Raw genomic sequence first — 23,042 nt, 5'->3', positions numbered from 1 at the left:
TTCGAGTCTATTTCCTCTTTCCCTAGTCTCTGTATTGGGAACTGTAATGTTTACTGTACTGTGTTGTACTGTGATTACGGCACCCATAAATTATAGTGTTCCTGCATCGCGTATGGGTCATTGGGGTCGACCACACAAAGATCAACATGACTTAGGTTGACATGGCCGACATGCTCAAGGTCGACAGAAGCATTAGGTCAACAGTGTCTAGGTCAACAATCAATAGAATGACATTGGTTTTCTACCTTGTTTTGTCCTGGAAGCCAACATGGACACCGTATTGTTGAACCTCGTCCCCTCACATGGCTCGGAGCCTCGCTATGGCGCACTATTAGGGCAGGAAATACCGCTCGTCGGCTAAAAAAAAAAAACATGTCAACCTAGACCCTTGATGGCTAACCATGACACGCCAGCTGTTGTTGAACTACACATCCCAGCATGCTGTGCTTCAGTTTTGTTATTTGGCCATGCTAAATCTGATGCAGAGCATGCTGGGATTTGTAGTTCAACAACATCTGGAGTGTCAAGGTTCGCCATCAAGGACCTAGACACTGTCAATGCTTGTGTCGACCTTCCAACCCTGTCAACCTTGAGAATGTCAACCTGTTTCATGTGTTGACCTTTAGCAGTCGAGCCAATGTATGTCGACCTTTGGTGTGTCGGCCCAGTGACCATATACCGTTACATCCCTGGTGGGGACTTTATCAAAGAGTCTCTGAAAAAAAGTAGACACATGAAAAGTCGTCATGTGTTTTTCAAATTTTTGGGTGTCTATGTCGACATGGACCACCAATTAGGGTAACGCGTACCCTCGCAGGGCTTGCTGCGCGCTCCACGCTTCGGGTTCGGTGCCTCTCTAGGCTCGGCACATCTAACGTCTTAGAGAATGTATATGTATAACAATATGGCTGACACCCGGATTGGACGTAGCGCGTGTCCAGGTACCGCCCAGCTGGAATACCTGTTGCGGTCTCTTTGCTTTGTCCTTATCTACCTGGTCTCCAGCTATTTTGTAGTCGTCACTGATTGGCTCCTGTCAGGGTTAATCACAATAATGCAGCGTTTCCTGGTTCCATCATGTTCCGAGGCCACGTTTTGGTCTCTTTTCATAAGATCATAGGTTTGGTATTTGTACGTGGACCAAGGCCAAGGCGCTGCTGCTGCTGTGAAGGAAACAAACCTAGGTAATAATAATAATTCATTATTCAAATTCAGCTTTCGGGGTTTGTCACTACCGTTCCTTTAAAAATTGGTGGTGACTCTAATTTGTGTTGAGTGCGCTGATCAGCCTCTTGCGATGAGGTGAGACGTCCTCTGCATATTAAGACCAAGGAACGCCTTCGCTTGATATCAATCTGATTATCATCCAAAAAAAAATGGTCCGTGCACAGAAGTAGTGACGACATGGCATGCACAACGCAGAGGCAGGCTCCTTATGCATCTGAGAGCATATAAGCAATAAGAAATGATCATTATTGGGTGTATGACCTGATAATAATTATGTCCCTAGATATATTATGTTTGGGTTTATTACATCTGGTGAAATAATTCATTTTCTGTTTTTGCACATATGGGTATAGGTTATTGGGTCGACCACACAAAAGTCAACATACATTGGGTAGACTAAAGGTTGGCACAGCTTAGGCTGACACAAGCATTAGGTTGACAGTCTTGCCGCTTTCACCTACGCAACATCTCGCGCATCAGACCATTCCTCTCCACTGACGCGACCAAAATTCTCATTCACTCTCTTGTCATCTCCCGCCTTGACTACTGCAACATCCTTCTCTCTGGGCTACCTCTCACCCGCCTCGCACCTCTCCAATCCATTCTTAACGCTGCTGCTAGGCTCATCTTCCTCTCCCGCCGCTCTACCTCCGCCCCTCTGTCTATCTCTTCACTGGCCCATTCCTTTCCGAGTTCTCTTTAAACTCCTCACCACCACCTACAAGGCTCTCTCCTCCTTCACCGCTCCTTACCTCTCTTCACTGATCTCTATCCACACTCCCTCCCGTCCTCTTCGCTCTGCCGCTGACCTCCGACTGACCTCTCACCTAATCACCTCCTCCCACTCCCGTGTCCAAGACTTCTCTCGCGCTGCCCTCCTGCACTAGAACAACCTCCCGCCACCCATCAGGCTTTCTGATTCCCTTACCTCCTTCAAGCGCTCCCTCAAAACCCACTTTTTTCGACTAGCCTATCCCTCCTCCTAACCTCTTTTGATCCTCCTATCCTGCCTCCATTCCCATCAGTTCCTACTTATCCTATTGTTTTTTGTTCGTCCACCCACCTCCTTTTAGTATGTTAACTCTTATGAGTAGGGACCTCCTTCCTCACGTACTCACCCTACCTCTTTACCTCACCTGTGCTCCTGCCAGGGTCTTCCCTTCCTCTACTTCATCTTCAGTCTCCTCGACAATTTCGACACCTACTTCAGAACTGATGCTGATTTTAGTTCTACCAGCTATACCCCTATTTATGCTGTATTTTATCAAAACACCCTGTGCGTTACCTTGTAATCTGTTTTTTTTTTTTGCTATGTACGGCGCTGCGGACACTTTGTGGCGCCTTATAAATAAACGTACTACTACTACTGGATGTGCTGGTGTTCCCTATAGTGGATAAGTATATACTGTAGGTGCTGTATTCAGTATAGTGGGTATGACAGACATGTGTCAAGTCTGTTGCTACAAACTCTTTTCTTCTCTGCTTTGAAGTGGTTGTTGACCCTTCTGCAATTACACCTGCAGCAAGTGTCTGACTACACTTGGCTTGTAAATAGCTGTACACCTCTGTTACTATTGTGTTGCCTGGGGCATGGGAGTCTGGCAGGACTATTTCTGACCAAATAGACCAGAGTTAAATGACAGCTCTGATCAGTGTGCTGAGACCTGGAACTCTTATATGAAAGGAAAACATTTCCCCTACAGTACTGGTTACTTTGTGAGAGGAGACACAGACGTGTGTGTTCTGTCGCCCCTTAATGTGCCCTTATTGTACTTTCTCTATGCCAGCACAGAGATGCCCCAGCGTCTCCACACTGCTGCTGCTGCTCACATACATTATACCCTTTCCTGGAAACTCTGCCACTGACCTTGCTGTGGCTGCACACACACAGAATAGTCTGTTTCCTGACTTCGTTCTTGTGACAGTCTAGGAAGGAATACCACACTTGTGCAACACGCCTTATAATAACCAGGAATGAAGTATCTCACTGACTTGTGTAAAACACCTTTATAATATCCAGGAATGGAGTATCTTACTTGTGCAACACGCCTTACAATATCCAGGAATGGAGTATCTCACTTGTGCAACATGCCTTATAATATCCAGGAATGGAGTAACTCACTGACTTGTGTAAAACACCTTATAATATCCAGGAATGGAGTATCTCACTTGTGTAAAACACCTTTATAATATCTATGAATGGAGTATCTCGCTGACTTGTGTAAAACGCCTTTATAATATCCAGGAACAGAGTATCTCACTTGTGCAACACGCCTTATAATATCCAGGAACAGAGTATCTCACTTGTGCAACACGCCTTATAATATCCAGGAACAGAGTATCTCACTTGTGCAACACGCCTTATAATATCCAGGAATGGAGTATCTCACTTGTGTAAAACACCTTTATAATATCTATAAATGGAGTATCTCACTGACTTGTGTAAAATGCCTTATAATATCCAGGAAAGGAATACATCACTTGTGCAAAACGTCTTTATAATATCCTGCAATATCCAGGCAAATAATGACTTCTAAAAATGCCACTATAACCATGATAATGTCCAGGATAGGAATACTGACTGTAAGACGCAGCGTTACTGAATGCACAATTACAGAGGTTATCCTTCAGCTGGATATACACTCTGAGATACTTCTTAACGATATGCACGATATTGATATCGGTAACTGTATTATCGTCTTGTATGTACACACTGTATTGTTAACGCTGCACGCCCCCGTGGGCCATTATGACCCCCTGTCCTCTGAAAATGCAGTCAAATCTGACAACATCGGCAGCATGTTTGGTGGTGGTCCGGGTGATGCCAGTGAACGACAGCTGTCTGTCGTTTTTTTATCATGCAATAGAGCAGGGCTGGGCAACACCGGCCCTCCAGATGTTAATGAACTACACATCCCAGCATGCCTTGCATTAGTTTCAGCATGGCCACATAACAAAACTAAGGCAAAGCATCCTGGGATGTGTAGTTCATTAAAATCTGGAGGGCCGGTGTTGCCCAGCCCTGCAATAGAGAAATAACAGACCGGATCTGATTGGTCTCTATGGCACCGTCACCTCTAATTATTTTTACAAGCATGCAGGGGACTACAAATCCCAGCGGGTCCTTTAATGCCCCACATGCTGGGACTTGAGGTTCTCCCAAGTCCCTGCATGCGTGGGAGGCTTGCTGGGAATTGTTGTTAAACAGCACACCCCAATGTTGGGGGGGGGGGGGTTCCCCACTTCCGCAGGTACTTCCTCCAGGGCTGACCAGCCAGGGTGTTCATGTTTGGGTCGGGGGACCTTGTATAAAAGGGTATGGATCATAGGGTTGACCATAGGAAAGTCGACCGTCATTAGGTCGACCACTGGAGGTTGACAAGCATCATGGTCGACAGGGTCATTAAGTCGACACAAGCATTAGGTCGACATGGGGTTTTTCACATGGACACTGTAACAGAACACAGTGTCCCCTCGCACGGCTCGCTGTACTTGGCACACTATTCTATTCTCCCACCATGCCCTAGTGCAGGAGTGGGGAACCTTTTTTGTGGCCACGGCCGTTTGCATGTAGAAAAAAATCCTTCGGGGGCCATATGTAAAAAATGTCACTTACTGTTTGTCCTGCTGCAGCCGTCCCAAACTCCGGCTGCTGCAGATTAAGTGGAAACTCGTGAGAACTACCGGCCTCTCTGTTCTTGACTCCCGGCAAAACCGTCTCCGGAGGTTCCCCACCCTTGCCCTAGTGGATGGTAGGGCATGAAATACCGCCTGTCGGCACATGGCGGCCCCCCCAAAAAAGTGACCCCTACTCTTTTTGTCCTGTATTTTTGGAACCAGGGCCGATCCAAGAGCCCGGTGCTGGTTTCTTAAATAGGGGGGACCCTATTACTATTTCCCCTTCCCTTATTTAGGAAACCAGGACTAGCTCCTGTTACTTGTTAATTTAAAAAAAATATATATGTTTAGTAATTTCTGATTTTGTCCAAAAATTTGCACCCTATTACATGTGTGATTTTCAAATGAAAATGTCACATGTACGATACGGTGCAATTTTTTCTTTTCTTTTTATAAGTGGTCTAAAAATTAGCATCTAACTACATCTCTCCCCAGAGGGCTGAGAGTGTTCTGCAAATAGCTAGTAAGCCTAGTAGTCACCCCAGGTCCAGAAGCCCTTTAGGAACATGGTCCTTGATCCCATGTCACCATTTTAATCCCCATTTTTGTAACCCGTAACCTGGATGCTCCTCTTCACACGATTATTGTGTCAGCCAAAAACCGCTTGGGTTGCACTTTCTTTAATAGAGATACATTTTTAATTTGATCTATTTAAAGCTGTTTTTCCATCGATCGATAACTTGCAGGACTCTCTCCAGCTTTCTCCCCGTGCTGTAATACTATTCTGATCTGAGGTTGCTGATTCCACTGTCTGCCGCACATAGAACTCATGGCTGTTAGTGACCGTGTGTATATCTCATTAGCAGCATCTGTAGTATAGAACATTCAGCACATCGGCTGTATACCCACTTGAATAAGGTTGTGTATGTTAGCGCATAAAGAGGAGATTTGTGGCCTTGCTTTGTTTTTGCTTTCTGGTTTTATTTGTGTGTTCTTTCCATCTCCTTCTCTTCCAAGAATTTCTGACTGGTGAATGTTTGCTGAATTTTGTGGTGGAACGAAAGTGTGAAATGATTCGCAGGAGAACAAACGTCTCTCTCTCTCTGCTCTCCCTGTGATTTTGTTACCAAACTTTGGGTGTTGGGACCCCTTGAGCTGCTCGTAAATTGTCACCAGGCAGCGGACAAGCGCGAGAGGGGTGCAACACTGCTTTTTCAAATTGGTTAAATATGGTCTAAGAAGGGCCCTCTGCTTCTAACCCCCCCCCCCCCCCTCATAATTTAGAATTACCTCTATTTTACAACGTGGCTTGCTACTGTTAATTGTTTTTTTTTTTTTTAAACGTGTCATTCGTCAGTTAAGAAAACATATAAGTAAATGTATTTGTAATATAACTGAAAATACCAAAATACTGTAAAGTTCAACTGTGCTGTTTTTGTTCATATTATTATCAATAATAATTATCATATCTAGCTGATGTACTCTGTTTTTTATCCAGGCAGTGGTGGCTGGGCGTAACATTGTACCCCTCTTCAAACCGTAGTATCCCCTGCTTATACCCCTTTTACACCAAAATCCCGGATCTGACCCGGTATTTGGAACACGATGCCAAGCCACGGGTTGACCCCTTTTACACCGCCGCTGACCAGGGTACATGAGGGGATAACCCAGGTTTTTGCGGCGGTGTAATGGGCCCCATACATCAGCAATCACAATTTATGGATTTTCAGATATTGGGATATTTTGGCCAGATAACTGGATTTTCAGATCTATCCGACTTTGCCCACACATTACAGATTTTTTCAGTGATCGGCAGATTTTTCCATCTAAAGATTGCATCTTCATATCTGGAAATTGCCCCAATCGATTGTCATTTCAGCTGTTCATAATGTAAATAGATGAAGAAAACTAATTGGGAATGCCCACACATCTAAAAAAGATCTGCAGATAATACCAGATTATTAAACATGTTTAAAAACCTGATTAAGCAATCGATTGGCGATTGTGATTGGGATTGCCAAAAGGGGGAGCCCACACATCTAAAATTAATTGTGGCAATCATCTCCATATCTGAAAATTGTCACAATTAATTGCTGATGTATGGGGCCCTTAAAGTCACTGCACATAACGGTCACAGCTCCCAGACCAGCCAGCAAGGTCACACATTGCAGGTGCACAGGCAGACTTGACCAACTGTCAGATTTTCGAAGAGCTCAGTGGTGATGCATTGTGATTGGCTGGCTCGATTCGCTCGCCACAGATTTATATTCCCCCTCCAGGTATACGTGGACCCAGTGCATGAAGGGAAAATTGTCAAAACTGAAGGGGATGTAGACACTACCATGCCACGAAGCCTGCAAGAATAGATGCTGTCCGCATACGCACAGTGTCTATTCATTGATGACAGGGGGGGGACACTACCAGCCGTGGGAGGGATGCAGGAACGTCCCAAAAAAAAACGGGACGTTCCCGTCATAAGCAGGACAGTTGGGAGGTATGTGAATATTTGCTCAGTACTAGCTGCAATGCATTCACTACATGACGGTCTTTCTAAATGGACATGTGTGCTCTGCTCTTCCTAGGAGCTTGTGCCATTCTGTAACCTGTAAATTGTGCTGATGGTAGTATTATTTTCTTATTTCTTAATTCTCCTCCTCTTTCCCCCTCCCTCACTCCTCTTTCTTCCCCCTAGCTCCTCCTCTGTCTTCCTCCTCTTTCTCCCCCCTCCCTCTTTCTCCTCTCTCCTCTCCCCCCCCCCCCCCCCCTCCCCCCTCTCCTCCCTCCTCCCCCCCCCCCTCTTCTTCCCCTTTCCCTCCTCCTCCCTCCCCCTCCCCATACCCGGCCGTATCAGAGCAGGTCCGCTGCTATGTCAAAACTCGAGGCGGCTGCTGAGCCAATCAGTGCTCATGGTCAGAAATCCAATCAGGAGCTACCACTGCTGCTCCTGATTGGCTGCCAAACCAATTGGCTGCGCGTTAAGCAAGCGCACCACTCCACCCGGCCAGAGGAATGCTGGGGTGGTAGGGTGCACCTTGCAATCTGGTCACCATGGCAACCTGACCCCCGGGATTTGTCAAGCCCTGTCTTATTTGAACATCTGTAAAATTTGTTCTAGTTCCAAAGTCAAGAGAAATATTAAATACAACCCTTTGTTTGTCTGTCTCGTGCTCGCCCATGCTCTCTCGCTATATCTATACATACATACTGTGTGTGTGTGTGTGTATGTGTGTGTATGTATATATATATATATATATATATATATGTATATGTAAATTTGTTTCTAATGCTGTCTGAGCGATGCTGAGCTGTATTCGCCGTAATCTTTGCAAGCTGTCATTTTCACAGAGGCAAACAAGAATCCATTAATACCCCCAAAGTGTTTGGGGAATGAGATGCAGTCATTGTGTGCAGCTCAGGTTACAGACTGTTATTGCCTCTAGGAATTGCAGTGCGCGGCTGAGAGACGCGTAAGGAAAGGCACTCGCCAGCGCCAGCTATTTCTAGATGCATATAAAGCCTATGCTGCATTTTTAGACTCTTCTATATGGAATTTATTGGCTGTGTGCTTTATAATAGGCCGATCAATTGAAAATGTACTTGTGGCCTGTATATGGAATAAGCAGCCATTTCTTCAGGTTGAACGCTTACTGAGGAGAATGCAGCCTGTCTGGGAGCTAAGGACATCTCTGAGGTATGAGACACTTTGTACCTCATGCCTCAGTTACAGTATTCCACTAGTTCTTCGTGCATTGTGGACAGGGCATAGAAAAGAGTAATGTGTCAATGAGTAATGAGTGCACCTGCTGGCTGACCTGGAAAATGTGAACTGTGTGGGGTCCAGGACCGAGTTTGAGAACCCCTGCTCTAGGTCATTGCACCACTGGTAAGCTGTTCTGTCCACCTAGTGGTAGTGGATTATTTCGGACAGATCAGAGAAAGGATATGGATGGGGTTCTGTGGCTGAGATGCTCCGGCATACACCGTACATGTGATGTTAACCTCTCACTATTAATCAAATCCGTGTTACCTAAGCGGTTCTGTCCGGGCATGTTATAGGAATTCCTTATTAATCTGGTAACTTATTGTTGGAGCTGGGCTGAGTATTACGTATGAACTGTTTGTTTTCTCCTTTTGTCACAAATCAGCTGATTTTGACAATGACAGATCTACAGAAACCGGTTTGGAGTTAGTGAGACAAGAGCAGAGTATTGTGGTTCTAGGTCCCATTCCCACCATGGCCCTAAAGCTGGGAACACCCAAACTAGGGCCCTCCGCTAGCGATGTCTTGCGTTGAGCCTGCATTGGCAGCGACATAATGGGTACACACTAGAAGATGTCCCCGATTATGTCGATCCGTAACACGTCATAGGCCCCCATACGCTAGGCTGAGGTATCGCATGCAACTTCGCATGCGTTACCTCAGCAGCACTGACAGTCTCGAGATCCAATCCGATGTGCACAGGACTGCGGATCGGAATTGTAAGTAAATGACATACAGTATGACGCCTCTCTCAAGATTTATCGGCTTAATGCATCAAAATCGTGAGGGAAAAGGGACAAATCGTACTAGTGTATGGTCACCTTGAATATCATTATACGGCAGATTCCAAGCATTATAAATAATAGATCCTACGCCAACTCTTATAAGTTTGACTAGTTAAAAGCCCATCAAAATGACGGCTTCTGCAATGCACTTTCACTTTATGCTGTGACCGCACACAAAGGGCCAGATTCTCTAAGCTTCAAAAGTGATAAAATAGAGAGTGATAAGCAGCCAGCCAATCAGCTCCTACCTGATATTTTTCAAACACAGTCTGTGACATGGCAGGTAGGAGCTGATTGGCTGGCTGTTTATCACTCTCTATTTTATCACTGTTGAAGCTCAGAGAATCTGGCCCAAACTCTCTACCCCACCCCCAGTCCCTGTCTTCACAGCTCCCTCTCTCCATATCCAGCAAGTTTGATCAGTGTCCCTGCAAAACTGCTTTCACTTTGTGGTATGACATCTGTTGGCACACAAAGGAGTAATTTGGTCCGCCGAGTGACCTCTAGTGGTCAGTGATGGTACTTCTCTTCATAGAGGTGAGGAGTAGCTAGTCTTTTATATAGATTTATGTAAAACATGTCCTGTTCCTCCCAATTCCCGTAGCTCCATTTTCATATGTTTATCCACTAAGATGGGAGTTCTATTGCAGATCGGATGTTGCTATTGGTAACCAGATTCTATCTATTATCTTCTAGAACAGTGTTGGATAAATTGACACTCCAGATGTACATCCCAGCATGCCCTGTATCAGTTGTAGCATGGCCAAATAGCAATACTAGCAGGGCATGCTGGGATGTGTAGTTCAACAACGTCTGCAGTGTCAAGGTTAGCCATCACTGTTCTAGAAGATGCTAAATAAATAAGTCGGTTTGATTGGTTGCTATGGGCAACATCCCATCTTCAATAGAACTCCCATCTTAGTAAATAAAGCACGTTTCCCTGACTACTTTTCCTGCAGTACTCTTAAGCCCTTACACACTAGGTGACCCTGGGCCCCGCCAGGGGGTGTGGTATGACATGTCCATGTTCACTATGACGACACTGACATAATGTTGACGGTTCAATATGTAGACATTATAAATGTCAACATTCTTGTTTTAGCCTAATCCTAATATCATATCTTTGTCATTTTGGAAGTGTCGACATGTTATGTATGAAGGTCGACCACGTCAGGTCGACCAGGGTTGGAAGGTCGACACAAACATAAGTTTTTCACATTTTTTTTATTTTTTTTAAAGCGTTCGGCATTTCATACCCTACCATCCACTAGGGTGTTGAGGGAGAATACGTAGCGAGTCATGCGTTGGGACGTCAACATTTGGGACAAAAAAGTGAAAAACTCATGTCAACCTTTTTGACTGTCGACCTTCCCATTTTTTACTTAATGCGTGTGTTGACCTTCCGACCCTGTCAACCTATTTCATGTGTCGACCTTTAGCGGTCAACCTAATATGTCGACCATCATACTTTTGACCCTATGAGCCTTACTCGTGGCGACCACTTCTTCATCTCCTGTCCCTTACAATGATTCCCTCCGCTCCACTGGACCAGAACCGGGACTCCGTACAGTATCTCGTATATAGACCATGCGCTGTATTCTCACTCCGGGTGTGGTACTAAATCCCGGCGTTCAAAATCCTGACGCCGGAATCCCGACAAGGGGGGACGTGGATCGCCCCCCCCCCCCCTTGTGGGCTCGCTGCGCTCGGCACACTCATTTATTCTCCCTCTATGGGTCTCGTGGACACCCATAGAGGGAGAAAGTGTTGGGATTTCGGCGGTCGGGATTTTGAACGCCGGGATTGTAACTGCATCCTCTCACTCCCACCGTTCCTCTGCAATGCTTGGGGAGTTTCCAGCCTGTCCCATTGATGGTTTTGCAGAGTATTTTGTCATGGTTGAGTAGGCAGGAGCTGACGTTCCCCTGCTGCCGACGCACCCTGTTCTGGCAAGTTTGCACCTAGATACTGGTTTTGCCTGTTAATCAAGTTCTCGCTTCGTGAATTTGTCCTTTAAAAAAAAACAACCCTTTGTTATCGTCGCCTGGGGAAGTGTATCTTCAGCATGAGCAACACCAAAATGTTTCCCTGTGGTAGCATATGCTCATGACCTCGATATGTATTAGTAACGCGGCTTTCTTCGGTTTCTAGATAGCTAATGGCTTGCTTATTATAGAACCTATATTAATGGGCCTTCAGGAGCCAGTCTCTTGCATTGAAGCGTTCCCATCGTCTACACACAGCGAGGCTGCCATATCATACTCTGGCCTGTAGTGCCGCAGCGCTGAGATACAGACCATGCTGTAGCGCATGCAAGATCATTATTATTACTTTTATATATAGGCCTATGCCAGGCATGGAAAAACAATGGCCCTCCAGCTGTGGTGAAACTACAAGTCACATCATGCCTTGTCACAGTTTTGCTATTGGGGAATGCTAAAACTATGGCAAGGCATGCTGGGATGTGTAGTTTCCAAAACAGCTGGGAGGGTCATCGTTTGGCCATGCCTGATCTATGTATTCTGAGACTGTTTGCTGATTGTCTTGTTCCTTCCCAGGTCCAGCAGCAAGTTCATCCCACACTGTCTGCCAAAGAAGACTCCTTGTACTACATAGAAGAACTCATCCTCCAACTCCTCAATAAATTATGCATTGCTCAGCCCAGGACTGTTCAGGATGTGGAGGTAAGCCATGTTATTGTGTCGCCTTTTACCAGGAGGTGGTGACATCATCGATACACCAAAGCTCTTGGTCACTGGTCCTTTGCGAATGTGTGTGTGATGTTTTTAACGCATGTAGTTCTCATCACGATTCAGTTTCCCAACTTTCTCTTCTTCCCTTTTTGCTTTTATTTTATTTACTAACTAGTCTTAAGGCCGGAAATTTCTTGGGCTGAGCTGCACTGCAGGAGCGAGGGGGCTTCCTGAGAAATTTCCGGGCATGCCACTGTAAAGAAAGGGTGTGCCAGTGGTGCCCCAAGCGATGAACCACTTGCGCACCACCATCCCTCCTGTCGCTGATCCTGCCCTGCCCTCAAACCCAAACCCCCCCATCCCCCTGTTGCGGAGCCTCCCCACAGCCGCTTGGGATGTTCGGCCGCTCTCGGGCATCCAAACTCAGAAATGCCCGAACACTCAAGCGCTCCAGAGCCCCCCAAGCGACTTCCAACTTCTCCAATCGGCCGCAAGCAGCCGAAGCCAGCAACAGCAGCCCCAGGGGAGCAGGAGCTGCTGCAGAAGGCTGCAGCTGCCCCTTCTGTGGTCAGAATATCTGGGGCAGGATAAACCTGCCCTGTAAGCTTAGTGCTGCCCCAGGAAAACCCACGACTCAAGGGGTTAAGGGTTCACTTAAGGGAGTCTGTCTGTTGTGTTGTATTCAGTTCCATCGAGAAGGGGGGTCCGGGTCCCGTGCCCCCGTCCCCCAGCTGCAGAGACCGGGCAGTGGGAGTAGAGAGCAGAGGCTGCCGCCGCAGCAGCACAGCCTCTCTTCCCCGCTCAGCACACACTGCTCAGGCAGCTGCAGCAGAAGCCTGTGCTGCAAATAGGGTTTGTGGGTTTTTTTTCCACCATCGATAGTAGCTGTGTTCCTGATGGTTCGGTATAGATCGAGTCCATATAATTGTGAGTCTGTACAGACACAAAGAGACATTGCTGTATTGTTTACGATGATGATGATGCTTGGGTCAACCTGAGCCATGTCAACCTGTTTCCGGTGTCGACCTAATTCCTGTTGGCCTTCAGTGGTCGATCTGATGTATGTTGACCTTCATACAGTCTACCCTATGACCCATACCCCCTTTGTGTAAGGTATTCGCACCTAGTGGCGCACACGTGTTACGCTATACACACAATGTGCTACTGATGCGGTCTTTCAGAAACCTTGTATTCATGTACTGGAAACCTTATTAACCAGTGAGACACCAGCTTTCATTGTATAACGAGCACTTGCAAGATCAGAGCTGACTGCTCATTGGCTGCTGCTGCTTAGTGCTGATTAATAAGCCCCAGCCAGTCCGTGGTGATGTTGGATATTTTAGTGTATCTGTCTGGGTACACATCAGTGTGTATCCCAGCTGACCAAAGAACCGATGGTACGATATATCCTACGACCATACATACTGTACATACTGCAGTATCCAGTGTTCAGCTGCGCAGTATATCGATACCGCCAGTGGAGTAGGGCCATCTGACCTGCAGCGCATCAAATGGGACGGCCGCGAGCGAGCAATCACGAGTCGTATGGAGGATGTATCGTTCCAATCCGCGTCAGAATGATATATCGTCCAATCAATGGGCTAAGGTGGCAGTGATACGGCCAAGGTCCCTCCTCCTGGCTGGTAATTAGAACCAATTCCTCCCCAGACCTCCTGTGCACTTCCACCACCTCCAGCAGCAGCTTTCGGGGTTTACCCTCCGATCCATTCAATAGCTATAGCACCCAGCGGGCATGCGCACGCCTCATCCCTGCTGTGGTCCTGGCTGCTGCAGGCTGGCATGGCTTCCCTGGTCTGTAGCCAAGTCCTGTTGGCAGGCCCTCTGTCTTGCACTTGCCGGCAGTCTCTCTACATTATTTCCTAGGAACAGTCTGTGGTCTCTCCCTCATTGGCGTATTAGCCGTCACTACAGACTGGGGAAAGATCTGCATGCTGGACCCGGACATGAAAGAGTTAAGGGAAAGTTAAATGTTAATGATAACGCTTCTCCTACAGACGTCTATTTCATTGACCCGTAACCAAGCCACAGATGCAATGCGATGATACAAGCCTTCTATCAGCAATGTGTTTATTCACGCTAAGGTTACAGCTGTATCGCAGGGCGAAAAGTTTGTTTTATGTTTGGTATTCGGTCGTTAAGTCGACACAGTAAATGTCGACATGCATTCGGTCGCCCTCTGAAGGTTGACATTGCTTAGGTCGACGCCTGAAATTGGTCAGCATGGAGGGAATGTCGACACAAGCATTAGGTCGACTTGGGTTTTTCACTTTTGTTTTGAGTTGACTTGTGCCGACCGGCGTTACTTCATGCCCTACTATCTACTAGGACGTGGATGGAGAATAGAATAGTGTGCCCAAAGCATAATGAGCGCAGTGGGGCACTTGGACGGTGTCCATGTCAACTGTGTCGACATCCGGGACAAAAAATGAATAAAAAAAACATGTAGACCTTTTGACTGTCTACCTAGCCATTGTCGACCTAATGAATGTGTTGAGCTTCCATCCATGTCGACCTATTTCAGGTGTTGACCTAAGCCTTGTCGACCTTCAGTGGTCAACCCAATGCAAGTCTACCTTAAATTGGTCGATCCAATGACCAATACCCCTAAGCCACCCCCACCCCCCCCCCCCCCCCCAAAAAAAAATGGCCACGCCACCATTTAAAAAAAGTTTTTTTTTTTTTTAATTCTGCTCGTGCGTAGTATAGGTTAAGCCTTCTAGCGCTCAGACTCTACTGCACTGTGCAGTGTGTGGTGCTGCAGCGGGCAGGAAAGAGGGGCCGAACAGAGGAGGCTGCTACACGGGCCTACACCTCTCTTAAAGTGCCCTTGGATAGAGTACCGCCATGTTACCAAGGTTACAGCAGTGATATATCACATTTATATTCTCTTTGGCTCGTTGATCTCTAATTGCTGTTCGTTCAGGTTCACTGTGTTTTTAACAACCTTACATGGCAGTTATATCTCCTATTATAATCTTGTTGTTTATGACATCTCCTGCAGGGGTGCAGCCAAAACGCATTTAAATTGCTATATGCCCAGATGCACTGGGTTCAGAGGCATTTAGCGATCAATGACTGTCAGACTGTTGCAGTTCATCTTTGCTGCCTATGGTGTCGCGGGATCCGATACGATTTGCCGGCGGTCGGGATCCCGGCGGTCGGAATCCCGACACTGGAATCCCGACCGCCGAAATCCCGACAAGGGGGGGACATGGATCGCCCCCCCTTGCGGGCTCGCTGCGCTCGCCACGCAGCGGGCCCGGTGCCTCGCTACGCTCGGCACGCTATTTTATTCTCCCTCTATGGGTGTCGTGGACACCCACAGAGGGAGAAAGTTTCGGGATTTCGGCGGTCGGGATTCCAGTGTCGGGATTCCGACCGCCGGCAAATTAACTGCATCCCGGTGTCGCGGTCTGCTTGGGTGCAACTAGTACAGTCTGGTCTGTAGTGAGATACAGGCCACAATGTTGTAGACACACCACAGCAGACAGCGACTCCCCAGGCAGGAAAGAGGAACTGCGCGAGTTCTGGGTATGTGTTTTTAGATCATAAAGAACTGCAGCTGTGGCTGAAATCATCCACGTTCCATCATGGTGTCTCTATAAATGCTTCTGTTCCTGACCTTTTCCCTTTGATCTATGTAGGAGCGAGTGCAGAAAACCTTTCCTCACCCGATTGATAAATGGGCCATTGCTGATGCTCAGTCTGCCATAGAGAAACGGAAGAGAAGGAATCCGCTGCTTCTCCCTGTGGATAAAATCCATCCCTTATTGAAGGTAACGGCTGTTCCCCTTTTGCGTGTTCCATAGAGATGTATGATAATGTGCCAAGCTTCCATAGACCGTTATTTCCCCATCAGAAGCCAATGTAAAGGGTTAGCGCCCTTCTTTGTTAGGAAGAGTCTTGTGTTCTCTGCCCCCTGCTGGATGGAGGTATGTAATGCGTCTCCTCCATGCATATAAATATTGCTGGCATTACTCTGTATATACATCCAGATATGTGTCAGCATTGTCTTCATGCCACTGGGCTGGATACCTCTGGCAAATGTTTTCTGAAGGTCGGCAATGTGTAAGTCGACCACTAATGGTCGACAATGACTACGTTGACACCTGCAAATGGTTGGCAGAAGGTCGACACAAGTGTTTCACGTTTTTTTTTGGTGTAGACTGACTTCATTCATACTTTACTAATCGTGTCCGAAGCATGGCGAGCGTGGTACACTTATACGGTGTCCATGTCGACATAGACACCAAAAAATTCGAAAAACCTCATGTCAACCTTTTCAGTGTCGGTCATGGCCATGTCAACTTTAAGCTTGTGTTGACTTTCTGGCAATGTTGACCATTTTCAGGTGTCCGCCTAGTCACTGTCGGCCATTAGTGGTCAACCCAGGGACTGTCGACCTAAACATTGTTGACCCACTATTCTGTAACCCATGGCAACATGTCAGTGAAACGTGTTTAGCTGTCAGTAGGTGTTGGGTGCGGCACAGTTAAGTGAATGTGTTCTCCTCTTGTCCTACCCAGGAAGTCCTTGGCTACAAGGTGGATTACCATGTGTCTCTGTACATCGTGGCCGTGCTGGAATACATCTCCGCTGACATTCTCAAACTGGCAGGAAACTACGTCTTCAACATCCGGCATTATGAGATCTCTCAGCAGGACATTAAGGTGTCTATGTGTGCCGATAAGGTAAGATACGCCTCCACGGGTCAGTCCAAGTGCCCCCATGTACTGCAGAGAATAGGAGGTTACATTATCCACAGCGTTCTTTACTAGGCGGGAGGGGATCATTATGGAGCGCTTTGGCTAAAAGTCTGTCAAAATGACAGCTTCTGCAATATACTTTAACTTTGAGCTGCGACCGTTTTTGCTTTCACTTTGAGCTGTGACAGTTTTTAGCCCACAATCTTTCCATCCCACCCCAGTCCGTATCTGCTCCTACCCCCCAATCTCTGTCTTCATAGCTCCCTCTCTCCATATCTAGCAAGTTTGGAACAAGATCAGTGTCCCTGCAAAAATTGCTTTTACTTTCTGTGATGACGTCTTTTAGCGCACAAAAGAGTAATTTGATCCGTTGAGTGGTCACTGGGGGTACTTCACCTCATAGAGGTGAGGAGTAGTTAGCCAGATTGCATTGCCACAGCCTTATTAGCAGATTAGGGATGACTGCACGCGCAGGGATTTCCATTCCATGTTTGCTGTGCAAATGTTTTTAGTATGTTACTGTGACAAAAGGTTGGGTGAGGTTTGTGAGGCGTGTGCTTAGCGACAATCTGTGTTTACAGAGTGAGCCACCGAAATCCGCATGTACAGTGACGGCGAAAGGGAAACGTTTTTCATTGGCTGGAGGAAAATAGAAAGTATTCTGGCTATTCGGAGATTCCAACCTTTATGTATGATCTCAGTGTTCCTGATAGACACGTGGGGGGGGGGGGGGGGGGGGGGGGGGATGCGGGGCGGTGGGAGAGACTTTTATGGTGGTGGCCCCCCAGCGGGTCTGTGGTATAATGGATCTTACAGAAATAGGTAGACCATAAAAAAGGTTTATCTAATTACGTGCAGTAGGTTGAAAGGTTAACAGGTACAAAAAGTTGACACACAAATGGTTGACACAATTTTAATGGCCAAAATTTGTCCGTTTCACATTCTGTAACCACCTTTACTGCACACGTAATAAGGTTGACCTATTAACTGCCTGTCTATACAGGCATGTCCGAACTGTGGCCCTCCAGCTGTTGTGAAACTACACATCCCAGCATGCCTTGCAATAGTTTTAGCATTCCCTAATAGCAAAACTGTAGCAAGGCATGATGGGACTCGTAGTTTCACAAAAGCTGGAGGGCCATCGTTTAGACATGCCTGATGTATACGCTCCAACCACCATAGATTTCTAGTGTTAAAAAGAGTAGGACTGGCTGGGATACGAACATTAGGTCCACTATTGGTTGACAGTGGAAAAAGTCGACACATGAACTTCAACATGCATTAGCTCGACATAAGGTCAAAAGGTCGACATGTGTTTCTCTGGATTTGTTTTTTTGGTAACCTTACCATCCCAGTGGACATGGAGGGGAATATAATAGTGTGGCAAGTATAACGAGGCATCGTTCCCGACAGTAATACGGTGTCCATGTCGACATAGACGCAAAAATAGTGAAAAACTCATGTCGACCTTTTCACGGCAACCTTGTACTCGTGTGTACATTTTGACTGTCAACCCTTTTCATATGTCGACATTAATTGTGTCGACCTTATGACCCATACCCTAGACATGAGAGGCAGAGCCCTATTGGCTGATCATCGCAGCCATCCAATCAGGAGGTTGGCTAGAAAGGGGCTTCCTATGATAGCGAGTAGGGACCCAATCCATCTGAGCTCCTAGGAAGGGACGGCAACTGGATTGAATTCATTTATTCCTTAGAACTCCTTAGAAACTTTCCTTTGTACTGTTCATTTCAGGTTTTGATGGACATGTTTGACCAGGATGATGACATTGGGTTAGTGGCCCTCTGCGATGAGGAGCCGTCCTCCACGGGAGAGCTGAGCTACTACGAGCTGGTCAGGACCGAGATTGCGGGAGAGCGACAATACCTGCGCGAGCTCAACCTGATCATTAAAGTCTTTCGGGAAGCGTTCCTTGCGAACAAGAAGCTGTTCACGTCCGGTGTAAGTCGCACTGCGCTGTATACACGGGTTCTTTTCTACAAACTTCTGTTCGGCGGGGTGGCGTTTATCTGCTAGCTGGCAGTGGATATACGCATCCTAGTGGGCAAGTCTGAATGACCCCTCCGATGTTAAATGTCCAAAGGAGTAGTGAATGGGGTGTAGTAACGCCAGATCCCAGAAGGATAGATGTTGGCCTCAGTGTAGCTTCCAACAATCTCTTTAATCATATCTCTGCATAGTCCTCCCTCCCCTAAGTCCTGCTGGTTGGTTGGTGTTTGAGGACTCTTTGGTGGACGGGCATCTGTTCTCTTCTACCATGAGTCCTAACCTGCTTCTTCTACTTTCTCACAGGACATTGAGATGATCTTCAGTAATATTCTGGACATCCATGAGCTAACGGTCAAGCTCTTAGGTCTGATTGAGGACACTGTGGAGATGACCGATGAAAGCAGCCCACATCCTCTGGTAGGAAGCTGCTTTGAAGATTTGGCGGAGGTAAGGATTGGGGCTTAGGACTCACCCCCAGTGACCTCGCATCTTCAAAACAGTCATTGTCCATCTGATCGGGAGGCCTTGGGGGCTAGTGGCCAGATGGGCCTTTCTGCTGTGGGATCATTATAAGCAGAGGGACAACCCCAGATGTGTCCTAGTACGGTCTTGCCAGTGTAGAGGCACTATATGAATTCACATCACTAGTATTATATACTGTATATGGCATTTGGAAAGTGTTTTTTTTTTTTTTTGGTTTATCATCTTTGGCCTAATCTAATTAACATTTTTCCTCGTTTGCTGGGAATTAAATAATTCAAATATTACTGTGGATTGGATGTGCAGATTAATTTTCCCATTACATAATCAGTTATTAAAAAACATCTTCTCTCTAGAGAGCCCATCTCATACGGGATAGGGAAATAGACATTATGCCACCGTGTAGAAAACTCTCCCCGTTCCTCCCACAGGAACAAGCCTTTGACCCGTATGAGACCTTATCCCAAGACATCTTGGCCACCCAGTCCCAAGAACACTTCAACAACCTCATGGCTAAGCCTACTGTTGCTTTTTACTTTCAGGTGAGTGTTTTATATATTTGCGTATTCCAGTGTTGTGTATAAGGTCCGTCGTTTCGTGTACAGTTGTTGGTTGTCCCTCCGGGATGTGTCAGTCCGCATCCTGCGCTAACCCCACTCCAGGCAACAATGACAATAATTTATATCTTTACGCTGAAATGTGAATGGTTTGAATGTGTGTGTGTGTGTGTGTATGTGGTGTGTTTTATTATATGTAGGATGGCTGAGATTGTGGAATAGGAGGGTTTAATAGTGTCGTTTCCCAGTATCGTGCAGTGATGTTTGTTGATGTTCTAGAATGCTCTCCTCTACATAAGTTGGATGGAGGTTATGATTTTTTGTTTAAATTCGGAAATCTTTGGTTAATGGGCAGTATAATGTGCATCATTTATTTTGGATTTCCATGTATTTAAGCTGTTTTCCTGCTGGGATGCCGCATTTAAGAAACTGAGGGCAGATTTATTAAGCTCGTGAAGTGATGGTGTCTGTTTTTGTTTTTTTTTTCACCGGCCAATCAGCTCTTAACTGTGAAGTTACAGGCTTGGTTTGAAAAATGACAGGTAGGAGCGGATTGGCCGGTGATAAAAAAAAACCCAGACACATTTTCACTACTTCGAGCTTAATAAATCTACCTCTGACTATGAAATCTGCTATTGTGGCCCCATGACCAACAGGTCAACTTATAAACACAGGTTGTACGAGGTGTAGAAAAAATATATGGTGGTATCTTGGACTACTCAACCTAATTCTATATACAAAAAAAAAAAACACAATATCTAAATACTGCTAATCCAAACAATTATACAAAAAACTCTGCAATCTAACATGGCGTGCATTTGAAATGATAATATGGGCACACCACCCATGCCCAGGTGATCTCATCTGGTGCGTCTTTTAACGCTTAAGGTGGCCATACACTGTTCCAACTTGTTGCATGTGATACATCACATTGGCAGTCAGTCAAAATACAGACATGTTCAAAATGTTGACATTAATTATGCCAACTTGGTCAAAGTACCGACGTCTAAAGTGCTGACATGGTTTTTTTTTGGGGGGGGGGTTGTCTGTCGACTAGGACACCATATAAGTGTCCCGCATCCCTGCGCCAGCTAGGCTTCGGGCATGATGCTTCGCTGGGCTGGGCACACTGTTATAATGTTACATTCTGCCGTTTTGGATTGTGAAGTAAGAACAAGTCGGTTTCAAAGTCATGGAATCATGGATATTTTTGACACATCGTCATTTTAAATGTCGGCATTTTGACAGTGTCGTTTTGACCATGTTGGCATAATGAATGTCGGCTATTTAAACGCTGTCAGTATTTTGACCGTCTGTAAATTGACTGCATCCCGTACTGCTTTGTACACGGCAGGATAGAGTTAAGAAGGGTTTGTCCAGGATATATGAAACATTACGAGCTGCTAACTGTGTTTAGTGTTGCAGTGGTGAGAAGTTCATGCGTTCTGCTTCCAGCAGAAAGAAAACCAACATTGCTTTGCAAATTGTCTTATCAATTGCTGATAGGTACATCTGGAACATGTTAACAACAACTTGGAAGATTCAGTTGTTGAGGTTTCGAGTTCCTGTAAATCGTTACCCTCATAGGAACGCATGTCATAGAGCAGGATCCGTTCTTCGTTTTTATGTTAGCATATTATTTTCTAGCACTGAGCTGCAGAATCTGTATTGTAAGACCTCCCCGTGCCCCCAGCACAACCTCTTGTTCAGACTTTTTCTCAGAAATGTTTCCTCTTGGCTCCGTGCAGACGCAATGTTTTTGGGGAAAAAAAAATTATTTGGTAAGAGACGACCCCCTCCCCTGCCTTACAGCAGGTAAAACCATCATGGTCATCAAAGGCTCAAAGATGGGAATGCAACTTACGTTAGATGTAGCATGTCGTTCTGTGGGACCTGGGCAATCATGTAGTTGGAAGAAAGAGTGTGTGCGGGGGAAAGAGTGTGTGGCGTTGTAATGATGCCCTGGATTGACATAGGTTTGGTAAATAGCGATAGGTTGGCTATACAGCGGTGTCACTGTGTGTATTTTTCCTTAGTCCATATCGGATGGCTTCAAAGAAGCATTGCGATACGTCCTTCCGCGCCTGATGCTGGTTCCTGTTTATCACTGTTTGCACTATTTCGAATTATTAGAGGTAAGGAAAATAAAGTTTGGATATTTTTTCTGTAGTAAAAAGTTAGGTTTAGGAAGACAAAAAAAGGCACAACATATATTTAAGAATAACATGCATTAATTGCTACTTTACATCTCTCCCAACACCTATATGCTATCCTATATACTAAAAGGGCATAGACACGGGGCGATTTTTGCCTATTTTCTAAGCGATCTGTCTAGATTAAATAAAGCACACATCGCTCCGTGTGCGCACGCCATGGCGATAGGCGGTCCCACAAGTTGCAACCGCCGGCTCAGATATTTAGTGCATGCAGTAATCTCGCTCCTCAGGGAATTCAAGTGTTTTGTGCGCATACAGCCACTAGAGGGCATCTGAGAAATTCAAGAGCTGCTCAACTTGGGCGCACCCAGCCGCTGGCGCTAACATTACTGTCATGACGATCCAAGATTATGGTCCCGCAAGGAGCTGCACTAGTGTTCCCTGGCTGGGACTGGCAGACCAGTGTAGTTTATTAAGAGATATTTCCACTTCTTCATTTTAAGCTGTTACAAGAGCGGAGCAAAGAGCAAGAGGACAGAGAATGTCTGAAACAAGCCATCACCGCTCTGCTGAACCTCCGATGTAGCATGGAACGCATTTACAATAAGCACTCGCCGAGACGCAGACCCGGGTAAGAGAGGGGGCAAATGTACCTAATGGCCGTCTCATGGATTATTCATCTAATGGGATAGAATGTAGCCCAAGATAAACATATAAGGCCAAATGTTAATAGCTTCTGAGTTTGACGGCCATGTGGGATGCTGGCCGAACCCACAGGTTAATTTTAAAGGGGGAATTTTTTACAAGGCATGGTTTTGCCTTGTTAATGATTGCCCCTTAAAAAAAACCTCCGGCACGCCCGCCGAACTCGGAGTCTATTACATTTGGTGGTTTTATTTAGATGTGAAATTGGTAACTAAGTGCGCACGGCCCCACTGACCGATTTTGACCTGCGCAGCCTTAGATATTGAGGGCCAAAGATCTGGTTGACCACTCCAACCACACACCGCCGGCGCCTCCGCTGTGAAT

At 46.2% G+C, this 23,042-nt stretch overlaps 1 protein-coding gene across 1 annotated transcript in view; it reads left to right on the top strand.

Annotated features, from left to right (window-relative positions):
• The window catches only part of SOS2 (SOS Ras/Rho guanine nucleotide exchange factor 2), a 55,804-nt gene that overhangs the window by 6,000 nt on the left and 26,762 nt on the right, over window positions 1–23,042 (top strand). The window contains exons 2-9 of the mRNA XM_083167160.1: window positions 11,949–12,074; window positions 15,749–15,880; window positions 16,631–16,795; window positions 18,566–18,772; window positions 19,124–19,267; window positions 19,732–19,842; window positions 21,894–21,992; window positions 22,517–22,644. Coding sequence (XP_083023286.1) covers window positions 11,949–12,074; window positions 15,749–15,880; window positions 16,631–16,795; window positions 18,566–18,772; window positions 19,124–19,267; window positions 19,732–19,842; window positions 21,894–21,992; window positions 22,517–22,644 — 1,112 coding nt within the window. The remainder of the gene's footprint in view (window positions 1–11,948; window positions 12,075–15,748; window positions 15,881–16,630; window positions 16,796–18,565; window positions 18,773–19,123; window positions 19,268–19,731; window positions 19,843–21,893; window positions 21,993–22,516; window positions 22,645–23,042) is intronic.

Source organism: Crinia signifera, chromosome 12 (genome assembly GCF_055691185.1).
Source record: "Crinia signifera chromosome 12, ASM5569118v1, whole genome shotgun sequence".
NCBI lineage: Eukaryota > Metazoa > Chordata > Amphibia > Anura > Myobatrachidae > Crinia > Crinia signifera.
The sequence above is the reverse complement of the archived record's forward strand: the minus strand, read 5'-3'. Positions and strand labels throughout refer to the sequence as shown.